Here is a 15742-nt window from a genome sequence, read left to right on the forward strand (position 1 = left end):
TTGATCCTTTTTCGGACATTTGTAGTTTATCTGTTCCCCAAATTCCCCAAAAAAATGTTTGCTGAGAATCTAAGGTGATCATATCCATGTAAAATTTTTTGCATTACATATTTCATAGATAGGGGGGTGCGGTGGCGCAGTGGGTTGGACCGCAGTCCTGCTCTCCAGTGGGTCTGGGGTTCAAGTCCCGCTTGGGGTGCCTTGCGGCGGCCTGGCGTCCCGTCCTGGGTGTGTCCCCTTCCCCCTCCGGCCTTACGCCCTGTGTTGCCGGGTAGGCTCCGGTTCCCCGTGACCCCGTAAGGGACAAGCGGTTCTGAAAATGTGTGTGTGTGTATTTCATAGATAGTTCTGTACAGAAAATTTCATGTTAGCTGAGCATTTGTAGTTTGTATACTCTGTACGTGAAAAGGATACGTTGTTTGCTTTAAACTTTAAAAACACAGTAAAAGTGTCAGCATACACAAAGTTTGTGTCGACCTGTAAATGTACAGATGAATTTTGAACATCTCGGTGTATATATGAAATATTTGTTGAACATGTGCACTGTTTGAATTGGAGGCCTTACTGTAAATTCCCTCAGTAGAACAGTGAAGGTAGACAGGAATACCTTTGGATTAAAAGGTTCCTGAGCAGCTGGTCAGAGAGCTGTGAAAACCCAGGTTTGTGGGCCAGCCTGGTCCTGAACCTGCTGTGCCCTGTCCCTTTACCCTGTCCAGCAGACATGGCGTCTCCCACCATGAAGAAGCCCGAAAAGCCACTGTTCAGCCCCACCTCCCCACAGGACTCCCCTGCACGCCTCAACACTTTCCCCCATCACCACCCGGCCCTCACTGGGGTGGGGCACAATGGTAAGAGTCACCTGCTGGGGGATTCCCACCTCTTAATGTTTTCAGTCAACAAAGGCCCAAGGCAATGGTCTAGGGCCAGCTGAGAGTATGGTGGTTAAGGAAATGGCTTTGTGACCTTATGGTTGTGAGTTCAAGACCCTAGAGGAGCTGTGACTTGGGTGCCCTTGTTCTTAATCTGAATTGTTCCACTGAAAATGTCCATGTGGGTAAATGAGTAAAACTGTGGGTGGCTTTGGATAACAAGATTTGTCAACAAGCAGTAATTCTCATCAAATGTTTTTGTCCTTGGTGAGTTTACCAAGAATAACTGGAACTGAGTCTTTTTAATCTGTAATAATCATTTGTAAAGCTGAAAATATGGGTAATTTTATTGTTTTCTTCAAACATTCTAAACACTTCAAAATTTGTATGTTAAGTGCTTTTCCGATATTTCTTTCTAACAATGCACCCTTTCTGACCATCACCTGCTGTCTTTCAGGTAGACTGTTGCAAGCTGGTGCCCTCATAAGCTGTGTTGTTTTAAATAATTGTATTTCTCACGCTTTGCTTTCCACCTCTCCAAGTTATTTCAACTAGAAGCCCTCCACCACCATCACCGCTGCAGTTCTCAACACCGGCCATCCTCCCCCCAGCTCCGTCACCCTACTTCTCCCACTCTGCTATTCGCTATCCACCACACCTCAACCCCCCAGAGGCCCTGAAGAGCTACGTACCGTCGTACGACCCGTCCAGTCCACAGAGCAGCCAGGTGGGCAGCACCCCGAGGTCCCCTGCCCTCACACACACACAAACCCACACACACACAAATGCAACTTGTGTTGTTATGGTCCTGATTCAGAAACTGAAAAATTTCAGCACACACATACTGCTTCAGAGGAAATCACAGAGTGAAAGCAAACTCTTGCTCTTGCTTGTGTTTTTTGAGACTTTGAAATACTTTATTTACATTTATTCATTTAGCAGACACTTTCCTCCAACACAGCATGCATGCAACTCAGAGAAAAGAAAGGTGCATTCTACCAACAGAGATATATACAGCAGATGCAGACGCGCTATTCTTAAAGTACAGCTAGATAGTTCAATACCACGTTTACCCAGCATACATCACATATACAGCTGTGAATAGAACATGTTGAGAGTACATTTTTTAAAAAGATAATGTAGTGCAAACTTATAGAACAGGTAGGAGTTCAGAAACTTTACTCAGGTGTTAAGGAACTTGCAGAAACTGAACAGTTCTCATTCAATGTAGTGAAGATACAACTCATACAGTTTATATAATTTGCAAAGCATCTGTTCTTATACTCCCTTGGATTTTCTATCCAGTTAATCTTGAGAAAATTTCTGCTGATTGAATGTCATCTCATACGGAAGGCAGTCTGATGGCTGGCATACCTTCGGTAGGGATTTCCAGGGTCCTTGCCTGCCTTTCACACCACCTGACACCCAATCTGGGTAGAGATCCTTCAAGTTTTTATGTCTCATTCGCAGTAGTCCAGAGTTGGCTTATGTCCTGTCCTGGAAACCACCAAGTTGGCACCCAAGCAAAGTGATTCTCAAACTGAGGAATAACCATGAGCACATTAGTTCTGAGTATAGCGGGGGTACTGTTTATCATTATTTAGGAAATAAAAACAACCTTTTATTTTGTGTTGTGCTGAGAATAAATAATGACTTTGCCATTTTGTTCTTACTCGGAGGAAGAGGTTTCAGTTTTAGGAAGGCAAGGGTCAGTCCCTTACTTGTTGAAATAATAGGCAGAAATTCAACACTCCTGGACAACTGTGGCCCAATTCAGGGGTAAAACTTGGAAGATTTCCTTGGAAGGGTACAGAAGCAGCAACTTCAGTGCGCAGGGAAGGCACAGGGATGACATACAGATGGGCTTTGCTTTGAATTGCTCTCTGTTAATGTTCCTGGCCATTCAGGTCAGTGTGCTTGCAGGGGATTGTGGGTGGGGCATTCAGACAGCCTACATGCTCCTAGGCTAATCGGAACAGATAAATTATTCAGTGAAAAGCTTTCTTCTTAATTTGCACCATTCATTCAGTGAGGGCAAAATAGCTTCCAGTTTCAGATTCGTAGCATTGAAACATCAGAGCCTGCTAGTGGATAAATGTATGCAGCTGTGTGCAGGAGTGCTCCTCTTGTACTTACTGTGCTTCTTTAAAATGAGAAATGTTATGGAATTAATGTAATCATAGTTCATTTTCTCCCCTTTACACACGTACCTGTTGAGTTACGTAGTTATACTTCTTACACTCATTTACTAAAGCTCCTTTGTAACATTCACATAATCCAATGAAAGGATGTATACAGAGTAAAATTAAATTGAACATCTTATAAGCTTATTTTATATAACATGATTGACACCAAATTATCATCTGTATGAATTTATCAATTATTCAACCTTTCAAATATTGACTCCACCGCCAAACATAACATGCTCTCTCTAATGTTATTCTAGAGGCTTTTGACAGCAACCGGTTATGAGGATCTGTTTTTGTATGTGATAAAATAAATACAGTCTAAGTATGGCTCAACTTATTTTTATTCCTGCGCAGTGATCTCATTGTTATTGAAACTGCAAAACTGTTTTGTAGATAATTTCTTAATACTCGGGTTAACACTGGTGGTTTTTCTAGTAGATGAGGGATGTTTACAGTGAATGGCCCACTGCGACTAAAACACAAGAAAAGTGTTAGTAATAACAGTAAAAACTGTTACTTACAAAGTGTATTTGGTAATGTACTGTTGACAAATGACAGTTGATGTACTGATAGTCCATGATATGAGAAACAGTGTAATGTTGACCTACTAATAGTTTATGTCTCAGTGAAACAGTATAAGTGATGCAGATCGCAAACCCAGTTTGTGCCTTTAATGTGGCTGATTGTTAAGAAAAGAAAAAAAAAACTTGGCAGATAACAAACTGTACATAACCTTTTGGACAGCTGCCAAAATGTTTTATGCTTGCTCTAACTCAGATTATATTACACCCCAATTACAAATTCTGCTCATATTAAAGAACCCCATGGACACAGCGCTTTTTCATTAAGTCTGAGATTTTAACTTTGGGGGCCACAAAGTACACCAACTCAGCTGGTTGTCTTTGGTAGTCAGACACACTCTTCCACACTCTTTCGTTTCTTGTGTTTTAGTTTTGAGACGTATTCACTTGGACAGTATGAGGCCATGTAGTGAAATGAAAAATGATGAACATAAATGGTAATCTGGGTGTGTTTTTAAAGCAATAGCACCACTAGCATGGCTGGCCAGAATCTACTCCACATTATTTTTCTGTTCTATGTTGTAGAATCGATTTGATGAACATGCATTGAACAGATAAGGACTGATGAGTTTAGAAATATTCACTTTTCCTGGAGCTTGGTGATGTACTTGCTTCATGGAGTGCCCTCTTTCTCATGTGCCCTGCAGCCCAACAGCAGCAGTCAGGTGGTGGGGAAGGTCCCTGGGCACTTCACCCCTGTACTGGCCCCCTCTGCACATCACAGCGTACGACCTATCGCCCTCTCAATGCCCGACAGCAAACCCATCGCCACATCCACAGAAGGTGAGCCAGCATCACCCAGCAGCACCTGTAAGTACTGCTCACGCAATGGGAAGCATAGTTTCTCCCCGTGATCCCCTCTCTCACAGTCTCTCCCTGTTTCTGTCTCCATCTGTCCCTCTCAAACTGTCCTGATGCTATCAGAATTATATTTTATTGTAGAGCAAACAATTAAATGATATGCCGTAATATATTTGCACTGTTAATGTCAAGGCACTCAACAGTAAGTTAATATTAGTTTAATGTCACCTGAGTCAACGTGTAAACTTGTTATCTCTGACAGCCTGAATATAAACACATTTATTTGTGATGATTTATTTGTATACATGATTACCACCGTTGAAAAATTCAGCACATATGTTCTGACTGTCATTACTAACACATTGATGTACCACTTATTTAGAATATGAATTATTTTGATATAGTTTTGTCTTAGTGACCTGATTAATTCAGACAGCCTTGATGTGCGTGCATGTAGCGTATATACAGTTCATTAGATATTTATGTATATACTCACACAGTGATTTGCAGACTGTTGAATGTGGATTATACCTTGTCAAGGCACACAGTAAGAGATACAAGAACTGTTTAGATATGGGGAACCCTAAACTGTTTTGCAGCTCTGAATGAATCTTCTAAATATGTTAGTATATAATGTAGCACTGCTCAAAGTAGGCATAATGAATGGCATTAAAGAAGTACAACATTTGTAAGCCAAGGAAACTGTAGAGCAGACTATCTGGAAGGCAAAAATCATAATAAAACACCTTTGATTTCCATGTTGTCAGTAAGCACATAATCTGTGTTCCTTTACAACAGATTTGGCATTGAACACTTTTAAGAAAGGAAGTTCCAGGGTGGAAATTTCTAAGTTTTTGATTAAAAAGCAGGACAGAATGATTCTGTGAAAATAGAACACAGTGGAAAAAAGTTCAAAAATGTGTTCTGAGCATTATATGTTTAATTACTGGCTTCATATTATGCTGATCAAGCAGCAATGTCAGTTTTGAGAATTGCATTATTAAATCACAGCCTTAATTTAAATTAAAAAAAGCTGTTTGATTAGTGTTACAGTTTACTGTTTGATTAGTGTTACTTTTAGAAAACCAGATGACAGCATGGCAGGCACGAAGTAAGCAGAGAACACAGAGAGACCACAAACATCCTTATGAACATGCAGATGTCTAAAACATAGTAGACACTATATGGAATTACTCAGATGGTCCACTGAGTTTCAGTTCACCTAGAAGGTTCTCAGTAGAAAGGTAATTTAATTTAATTCCCATTAAGTTACTGATTGCCTAAAAGGAAGAAGTGTTTAAGTGCATTAAATTGCCTGATCCAGGGACTTTGAGGAATGTGCTATCTGGCTAGAGCAGGAGAGCTTTGTCACTGAACCCTTGTGCTCTCTCCATTGACCTTCCAGCCTACTCGGCCCCCGGGACCCCCACTGCAAACCGCTTCGTGGGACTCAGCTCCAGGGACCCTGCATTCCTGCACCAGCAGCAGGTGAGTTCTGACCACACTTGGGTCTTAATCCTCTCTGTCCATGGGGCCTTTCTCAAAGAAGCAAGCATTCTACAATTCATTTCATAATTTTCAGTTTTTGGACGAAATAATAAAATGAGCATCTGTCTGCCATATTTCAGCAAAGCCCCTGTCATACTATATTTGGACATGAGCCTGTGCGAGAGGGTGTGGGGTAAATGGTGACAACATTCTTTAAAGCAACAATCTGCATCAGTTTGTCTCTGAAGGTCATCATCAATTTTTATAGCAAACCTTTGCACCCTTTGTGGAGAAGGCCAAACAGTGCGTCTCTCAGACTTGTGTACATGAATATTGCATTACTTTACTGGGTAAAAGGTCACTTCTTCAAAAAGGACGACAGACATTACTTGAGATAACGCCATGACTGTTGCCACTACATTTCACTGAAGTTATATTTATTTAACTTCTGGGTTAGGGACAGCAATTACAGTTGATTCTTAGTAAGTCTGAGAAAGGGCCATAACCCAGCATCATACTCCTCATTCAGGAATAAAACATTCACAATTGTACACTTGTACATTTTTAGACATAACTGTGCTAGTTCTTGAATGCTGTTCACCACAAATCTTCTGGGGGTTTTGACAGTGCCTGTACTTCATATCCTAAGGGCGGTCCAGGGACTGAAAAAACTGCAAGCAAGCTGGAGGCTGATTGCTGGTGTTCGGATGATGTAGATCAGGTTGTGTTTCTTTTTGTTTTGGTGAAGAGTCAGGGCAAGAATAGGCCCACCTCCCTGCTTTCACCCAAAAAAAACAGCTGTAGACCAGTGTCTTCCAATGAAGTCAATCAAAGCACCAACACAATGCTCAATCATAATTAATGCCTTGTGGAACAATGGCTGTACTTTATCAGAACTTAGAATTGTAAGAGATATATAATCTTTGCAATGTGATGTTGGAACTCTGTAATGGACTGACATCCTGTCCAGGGAAAAGCCCCCTTAACCTTGCGCCCGGTGATTCCATTTTGAGCTCTGGACTACCACAGCCATGACCAGGTCAAGCGGCTATCTAAAGGGACTGAGTTTGTCAGTGATATTGGAACTTCCCAGTATTCAGCAAAAATTTGAGAGGATTGATTATGGGTTACCTTTGATTACCTTATCAGTTAAAAGAGTAAGGAGAGAAAGAAGTCTTTACAAAATATGCAGAACACTGAACTATTTGGAGTTGTAAGTAAAGCTTCTACATGCTATTAAAAATATAATGCTACTCAAAGTGGCATTTCTCAGATAAAATGTGGATTTTTCAACCAACGTTATTGTAACACTGACTATCATGAAGACAAACACCTTAATCTCACACTTTTATATGTTTATATCTCCTGAAAGCTGCCCGCTTTCCATCCCCCATCTTTCCCCCTTCCTCTGTGCCAATTTGCGCTCTGCAATGACATAACCCTCTTCTCTGAATGCACCTTAACTTAACCAGTGCTGCTCTTTGCTCTTCTCTTGTTACCCTGAACTGACGCCTTGATGCCTTCAGTTCCTGCCTTACAGTCTGGTTCTTCCATGTTCGATTGATTCTGCCGAACCCCGACTTGACTGCCTTCTCTTTTGTGCCAAACGTTTCTGCTACTAATGACAATGGTAGTCATTGTCTGAAGCTTTTTATGAATGTCACCCTTTGAGGTTCCCTCCAGCACCTTATCTACATCTGCTTCAAACTGGCATCACACTTTCCTCTTGTTACCTTAAGCCCCCTTTACCTGACACCTTTCTACTGCTCTGCCTTGGGTTCAGGGTCATGTCACTTGAAGATTCTATGTGCTGTAGGTGCCTCCTGGCCTGACCCCTCCTGCAACTCACCAGGTGTGTTACTTATGTACTGTGACACATGCCCAACCTGCAAGCATTTCAACTTATCCTGATGGATCTTCAATCCTTGTGGGATCTTGCACATCTTGCCTCTCAAGCATTGCACACATGTTGCCATTTCTACAAAACCACATTTCAAAAACCTTTGGTCCAAGCCTGTCATTTGCTCATTCTCTTCTCCTCTTTGGCTCCCATGGGGAAATGTTCTATGTGAAATCTTTGTAGCTTGCCTTGGGTGCCTTCCTCACAGAAGGTGCAGATCAGGCTGCTGGTTCTCACTGCCCCGTTTGCAGTCTTTCTGTCTCCTGTGTTTCCAGCTGCCGCCAAACTATTTTTGGTTGTCAACCAGTCGCTTCCTGGTTGTCACTGGACAGCTCATCACAATCATTTCTATTGCATATTTTCTGGTGCACCTGCACACATCATCAGTGATGTAACCTGTGGTCATGGAGGACACAAATTCCAGATAATCTTTACTGCACAGAGGAGTGGCAGTTAACACTAAATTGATAAATGGCCCATTTTTTAACTGGATTTTTTGGAGTTATAAAGAATGACTCTTTAGCCTTTCCTCGACATTCTCATTGAGGTTGGAGGAGAATGTAGTTTTGCTGACAAATGCTATTTTTTAATATGGGAAGGTCTGCTGCACCAGGCCTGGCAGACTATAGACATCTCAGCAACTTTGCGCAGACAGCCTTGTGTTTTTCCTGTGAGGACTGGACTCACGTAGTGCATAAATTACATTGAAGCTTTGCATTTCAAATGGAGCACAAGTTCCCTGTATTATTATGGTTAGAGCAACTGTGCAGCAGAAATAAGTAATTAGGGAAAAAAGTCACGTTTATGTTGTCTAGACTTGTTTAACAATGTTACATCATAGCTCTTTTCCATTAAATCCCTTCTGATATTGGAAATAAAAGTGGAAAATAATATGAATATTAAAATATTTGAAAAATGTAATTTTTAAAAAAAAAAAAAGCAGGCACAAAGTGGCCAAATGAAATAGATTATTTGTCTTTTTTTTGAATTCGTGCTTTTTATTCTGCTTTGAGGGGGTGCGGTGGCGCAGTGGGTTGGACCACAGTCCTGCTCTCCAGTGGGTCTGGGGTTCGAGTCCCGCGTGGGGTGCCTTGCGATGGACTGGCGTCCCGTCCTGGGTGTGTCCCCTCCCCCTCCGGCCTTACGCCCTGTGTTACCGGGTAGGCTCCGGTTCCCCGCGACCCCGTATGGGACAAGTGGTTCCGAAAATTGTGTGTGTGTGTGTGTGTGTGTGTGTGTGTGTGTGTGTGTGTGTGTGTGTGTATTCTGCTTTTTGTGTTGGCATAAGTACCTATCCACTCAAATGGAATGAGTTATTGGGTCAATTTTCCTGCAACCTCATAACAGATTTCCAGTGAAACTCAGTAGCTGACCTTGTTTTTCTTGCTTTATAGTGAAGATCAGCTATCTACAGGCACATCCACAGCCCAGAGGTGGCTTTTCCATCATAGAGGCCATCTGCTGAAGCTCATGAGGCCTTGGATCTGACTTGAAAGCCTAGCCAGTTTTAGCTTTTTGTGTTGTATTCTGCTAGCCTCTGGCTATTCCACTCCAGAAGACCACCCATCCATGGTACCATATTCACCACCTGGCAGAGTACATATGGTTGGATCCTGATGGCACTTGGGTGGGTGTAGATCAGAACCCAGTGAGGCCTGTCATTGGTTTTCCTGAATATTTGGCAAAGTCTTATCGCTTCGGTTCACAAGAAGTAACGGACATTCTTGAGAGCTGCCTTCTGGTAGATCCTTCCCACCTGAGTATCTGCAGCCATGAAACACCGTTCAGGAAAGGGGTTCATTTAACAGCGTGATGTGGAGCTGCAGGCTGGGATTATGTACAAGTTTATTTATTCCTTCCCTTTGCTAGATTAAAGGATTGATTTAAAGCACACATGGAAGCAAGTGTTTTGCTTGGATCCCATTCAGGCATTTCTACCCTCTTACTTCATATTCTTATGACTGTATGACCTGTGTAAACCCTTTCACTAGTCCCTGCAATAATGAAATATTGAACATGACTTTGTAATGAACACAGCAGAGCTTAGTATGCTTTATAGCTCAATTCATTTTAGTTTTTACTAAGAAAGAGAGTTTATCTTAATACTTCTTTTTTTTTTTTTTCCATGTTCCCATGATCCTGAGGCCTATAACATGCTAAAACAACGGTCAGGCTGGAGGGCCAAGGAAAGACGTTGTGTTTAGGCAGCATGTTAATGGATATCCGGGGGTGAAGTGTGATGCCCCATGACGCCAAGGGACCATTTTAGTGGCCAGGCATATCATCTTGAGCTGCCTTCTTTAACCCCTTTCCTCACCCACCAGCATACAATTGCACACCATAAGGACTGGGAACTCACTGCTGTTGGAAAAGAGACATATATGTATAGGATTCAAACTTCTGTGTTCACACTCCAAGTTTTACTTGATTTTATGCTGTTAGTGATAAATAAATATAATAAACGTCAGCATTGGAAACCCATTTTATGGAATTAGGTTGTTAATTTCTTTAAATTAAAATCGGGGCAATGCAGGATTGGAAGTTAGTTCATATCGGGAAAGGCCTACATGCACAACAGGTCACTTGTGTGCCAGTAGGAGACCGGGTACCTGAAAGCAGGATTGTGCATTTTTCGATTAATGCAGTAGCCTTGCTTGGACGTTTTTAGACTCTTTGGGTAAATTAATTTTTGGTTTTGTGTAATCCTCAGCCTGTGGTTTCTAGACATTCAAGCTGCTTGAATTTAAATGGGTATTCTTAAAACATCTAAATAAGACAAGTAGTGTGGTTTGGGTGCCACAGTGACTGGGCTGTGTGAGTTTGATTTCCTATTGATTCGATCTCTGCTCAGTCTGTGTGGAGTTATGTTCACCCTGTGTTTGCGTGATTTTCCTCCAGGTGCTCCCTTTTCCTCCCACAGTCCAAAGATATGTTTCAGGTGAATTGGTGACTTTAAATTGCCTAGAGTACATGCATGTCTGTGAATTTCTGTCTGTGGCTGCTCTGTGATGAACTAGCAACCTGTCCAGGGTGTACCGTACCTAGCCAAATACCCGGTGCTTCTGGGATAGGCTCAACACCGCTGTGACCCTGCCTTAAGATAAGTGTCATGTGATAGTGAATTCTGTGTTAATCATATTGTAAAATCAACGTGAATTCACTTCATAGCACAATCCTTTTATAAACTATTTACATTGAGATTTACATTTTCATTAATTCATTTAACAGATGCCTTTGCCGAAAACAACATGCAGGAAGGGTTGTATGCAATAGATAATGTAATACACATACACACACACACACACACACACACACACATTTTCTGAACCGCTTATCCCATACGGGGTCGCGGGGAACCGGAGCCTACCCGGCAACTCAGGGCGTAAGGCCGGAGGGGGAGGGGACACACCCAGGACAGGATGCCAGTCCGCCACAAGGCACTCCAAGCGGGACTTGAACCCCAGACCCACCAGAGAGCAGGACCCGGTCCAACCCACTGCGCCATCGCGCCCCGATAATGTAATATTTATTAAAAAAACATGTATGGCAGTTTCTTTGTGGTAAGAATTTCATGAAGTAGCTACAGATTATGATCTGGGTTGGGTGTTTGAAGGGCACATAGTAATACACATGTAGTGCGTAAGTGTAGCAAAAGAGGCATGTTCTGAATTGAGATTGCTTGGAAGGGAAATTGCTTTTTTGTTTCTTTCTCTCCCTTCTGGTTAGTTATTCACTGTGGGATTCTTTTGTGCTTCCAGCATTTTAGAAAGGAAATAGATGTGGAAATACACATTCTGTCTGTATACCCAGAATTTAAGTCTCATATTCTTGGCTGGGAATGACTGTTTGAATCCGGTCAGAAGGATTTAATTTCTGCATAAATTGAGTTTAAAGGCTCCTTCGCATATGAAAAATGTCCCAAAGTGAGTTAGTAGCAGTCAGTTAGAATGTGAATGTATACTTGGAGTATTTTGATAAGTATGCAGTGTTGCACACATTCTCACTATGCAGTGCTGCTCGCTTGGTTCCCAGCATCTTGTGATCTGCTTGTGCAAGTGTGCAGCGTTTCCACTGGGAGCCTCATTTTTATACATAGCTTCAACAGCAGGAACATGTGACACTTACATCCCAGCATCCTTTTCAGCACACTGAGTTTACTGGATTTCAGAGTAGCCCAGGGAGACAAAGTGTAAATAGTTCACAATGATGGAGAGCTGGACCCTGTTTATAAATAGTTCAGCTTCCCTGAGGAGGTATAGGGTTTTTGCAGTGCTTCACAGGGGCCTTTTCAGGGTCTCCTGTTGTGCTCTGGAGTTTTGAGAAGAGGGATCTTCGTTTTAAATTATTTGCGCAAAGTCAAAGGGTTCTGTGGATGGCCTCAGTTCACATTTTTAAGCCTTGCTTTATGTTCCAAGTCTTTGTAAAGCCTGAGAAAAGTGTGAAACCGACGTGTAAAATTCAACACCTAGGCTTCCAAAAGGTCATACAAATGCCACAACAAACATTAGTGCTGTTTTCAGACTTTATGACACTCATGTGGACCTTAAAACATCCAGCTTGCTGTTCGACTGAGTAGTGTTAGTTTGAGTTCCACTTTAAAAAAATCCTTTTAATTGTTTCATCTGTGTTTAAATAATTTATCTAAAAATAGAATCTATAAATCTGCAGTACGGAGGAAAATATGCCTTCGGACTAACATAAATAAACTGCAGGAATATGATATTGCCTGTTAAAGCAGAAGGATGGTGTGTGTGCGTCCTGGGAAGGCTTGCCATCGGCTCAGGTCGGACCGGGTGTCACACAGCTGGAGGTTTTTCTCAGTAGAGCATAAACAGGAGAGCTCTTGCAAAGAAGCGTAACTGTTCAGCAAACAGAGGACGCATTTGTGAGCAAAGACTGTCTCTGAGCCCTTCTAATTTCTCCGAGGCTGGAAAATGCACAGTTAGCTAGCGCTCAGCCTTCTCACAGCGTGACGCTGTCCCTGGTCTGTCTTTTCATCCCTTAGTCCACAAAACACAAGCCTGTCACCAGTAACTGAATGTGAGATTGTTGCATGTGTAAACATTTAAAATGCATGGGGTTTGAAAATAACACGAGAGTGCGGGAAGTCCTGCAGAATCTAGAATGATCTGCCTTTAATTTGACTTTTTTGTGCACTAACATGTCTTTTGTTTCCAGGTTATTTAATAAATACAGTACTAATGTTATTGCATGCCACATACAGTGTTTCTTTGCTTGGATTTCTTAAGTGTCTAAGTATAATGTTAATGGATGAAAGTGCTGTAAAACAATTAGCACTGGCTTCTATTAAAAATCTACAGTACATGTTGCATGCATAATGTTGATGAGATGTAAGTGCAGTTTTGCTGGGCTGGTATCTGACTGCTAGGTTTCGATTGACAGCTGAGGATTTGTGACTGGACCATGAATCAAAACGGCAGGCATTATTACCCCAGTGCCAGTGAGGATACTTTGGGAATTGCTTGGCAAAGGTAACGTTTTTATTATTTCAAAAATGTCTCCTGCATCTCGCCATATTGCACCCTGTGTCTGCTTATGGGAACGGCTGTGCTAACGCTGTGCTCGCCACATGTGTAGAGTCACATGGCAGGGAAAGACTTGTGTGCTGTGTCTTCACCGCGTGCGTTAACTCTTTTTGTTTTGCAGAGTAGCCATTCAGGACGCTTGTGTGAGGGGCAAACCATAATGGAGAGCCTAGTCATTAGTCACTGGAGCACGGGGTGTCATGTGTGAGTGCCACAGTGACACTGAGGAGCCCTTTATGTCAATGTTCAGCCACACTCAGACACACCTGCATAACACTGCTCACATACCTGCACTCACTTGTACAACACAACACACGCCCCCATTTTTTTTGCTTTTTCGTTCTGTGTTGTTGTTGCATGTAAAAGCAGCTATAACTCATCTGCCCTCGGTGTTTTTCCTTAGCTGAGCCGTTCCCTGTCACTGGATCGAAGGACGGTCAAGCCGTTCAGGCTATCAGGCACGACAGCGCTTTAACAACTCCGTTCTGTGTACATGGCGATATCTGAAGAGCACCATGCACTACGATATGCCTTTTATTTAATCATTTTCTCTTATGGTGCTTTGCTGTTTGAAGGCACTGAATGGGAAAGCGCTGGAATTATTTTTGCCTTCAGTTGTTCCTGTCATGCAGTGCTGTATGTGAACAGGCTGCCTGTGCTCAGGTAAGCTGCTACGACAGCCAGTCCTCTCCTGGCAGGTGGACTCGCTGATTTACTCCCCTTTAGTCCCTGGGAAAATAAGACATCTAGTTGACAGTGCTGGAAAAGCACACCGGCTCCCTAATGGTTAACCCGATGGACCTGCTCTCACGTCCCCGTCCTCCTGCCTGGAGAATTGTTATGTTTAACTTTGGTTTAATGTAAACGGCAAGGAAGGCCTAGTAGGGTTTGGGCAAACATACTTGTGTCACTGGAAGCAAAGCATACATTAAACATCTGTTTGAGGCCCTTCTCTGGTCAGTGAGCCGTACACTGGTACGAGGCCCACGCTAATAGCATACTGCTCTGGTCTCAGCCATGTTTTCCCTTATGTATGTTTTTTTGCTTTTCCTTATACCTACCACAAGGCTGTTAATAATCTGTTCATTATTGCCATCGCTTAAGGAAGGAAGTATTGTATTTTATAATAATGAAAATTACTTTCCATTAAAAAGAAAGCTTTAAGTAGGGTAAAAATAGACACTGTTTGGGGACCAACTGCAGACATCTGTTAAGACTTTCACAGAAATAGAGGGAGCATAATTCTAAAGGTCACCTGAAGACTCTACTTTTAGATGGGATGGGAAAAGAGGGGATCTAAATTTTGTTTGGTGCAGGACAAGGGGTAAAGCAGATGTTACACAGAAGGCTTCGAGAAAGAGTAAGCGCTGGTGCCTGTTTCAACAGCCAATTAAACACAAAAATATACTAGCCTGGCATGTGCCTCATTAAAATTCCATTTCTTGTGCTCAGATGATGTTTAGCTAACAGCTAGAAACAACAAAAAACGGAAAGGTTTTTCACTATTTATTTGTATTTTATAATTTTCTGTTTTCTGAGAGGGCAAACAGTTTGTTGAATTTATTTATGTCTTTCATTTATAATCAGCGAGTAATTTCTTTGGGGCTTTATAGATGACAGTGTTTGTATTGGACAGCAGAAATGGCAGTGGTTCATATCCCATGACAGAGTGAAACATAATTAGCTGCATGACTAAATTTGAATTCAGTCTGGTAAATTTTGGAAAATAAGTCAAAAACACCACCCAGATGCAACTCGTTTTATTCCTAATGATCAAATTTTAACACTTGAACTTTTACTGTTTTGTAAGAATGGCTTTAGAATAGCCTTAAGTCTTGAATGGATGCTGTTGTTTACGGTCACTTCTTTTTGGGTAAAGCCCAAATGCAAGTTACTTGGTTCTCATACCTTATGAAAGTGGCTCTTGTGAGCTCTGGTGTTTCTGAGTCAACGACCAGCCTTTAAAGTCACAGGTGTTCTGCTGGCCATGTTGAAAAGCGGTTGACACAACAAGCACGTGTGTTAAAGGCTACCAGGCTTCCCCGCCTTTTCCTGCCTGCGCTCTTGTTTTGACACTCAGTGACGGAGCTTGCCTGTCCAGGCTGGAAGAACTGCCTGAGAAAAGTGTTCTTCTTCGACGGTTGCTGGCTTCATCTGTCGCCTCTCTCTTTGGGACCTAGTCCTGCACACCACAGGCCTTATTTGCACCTGTGAGAGATGGTGCAGGGAGGAATGTGCTCCTAGCCACAGACACATTGGAGGGAAGAGCGGGCCTCATACTGGTTAACGTGATTTAACCAAGAGTTACTTTGATTTACCCAAATTTTAAAGGTATATGCCATACCAAACTTAAGGCGATTTTCAGTCT

General features: G+C 42.1%; 1 protein-coding gene across 9 annotated transcripts in view; it reads left to right on the plus strand.

The window, feature by feature from the left end:
* LOC108927827 (nuclear factor 1 B-type-like) overlaps positions 1-15742 on the plus strand; it is an 89923-nt gene that overhangs the window by 66841 nt on the left and 7340 nt on the right. For 3 of the 9 annotated variants that reach the window (XM_018741389.2, XM_018741386.2, XM_018741395.2), the window contains exons 7-11: positions 717-848; positions 1412-1596; positions 4287-4449; positions 5846-5928; positions 13232-13320. In XM_018741389.2, the coding sequence (XP_018596905.2) occupies positions 717-848; positions 1412-1596; positions 4287-4449; positions 5846-5928; positions 13232-13320 (652 nt within the window). The remainder of the gene's footprint in view (positions 1-716; positions 849-1411; positions 1597-4286; positions 4450-5845; positions 5929-13231; positions 13321-15742) is intronic. The other 6 variants (XM_029258869.1, XM_018741388.2, XM_018741391.2 and 3 more) reach the window with 5 other exon arrangements.

The sequence above is a fragment of the Scleropages formosus genome, chromosome 16, assembly GCF_900964775.1.
Source record: "Scleropages formosus chromosome 16, fSclFor1.1, whole genome shotgun sequence".
Classification (NCBI taxonomy): Eukaryota; Metazoa; Chordata; class Actinopteri; order Osteoglossiformes; family Osteoglossidae; genus Scleropages; species Scleropages formosus.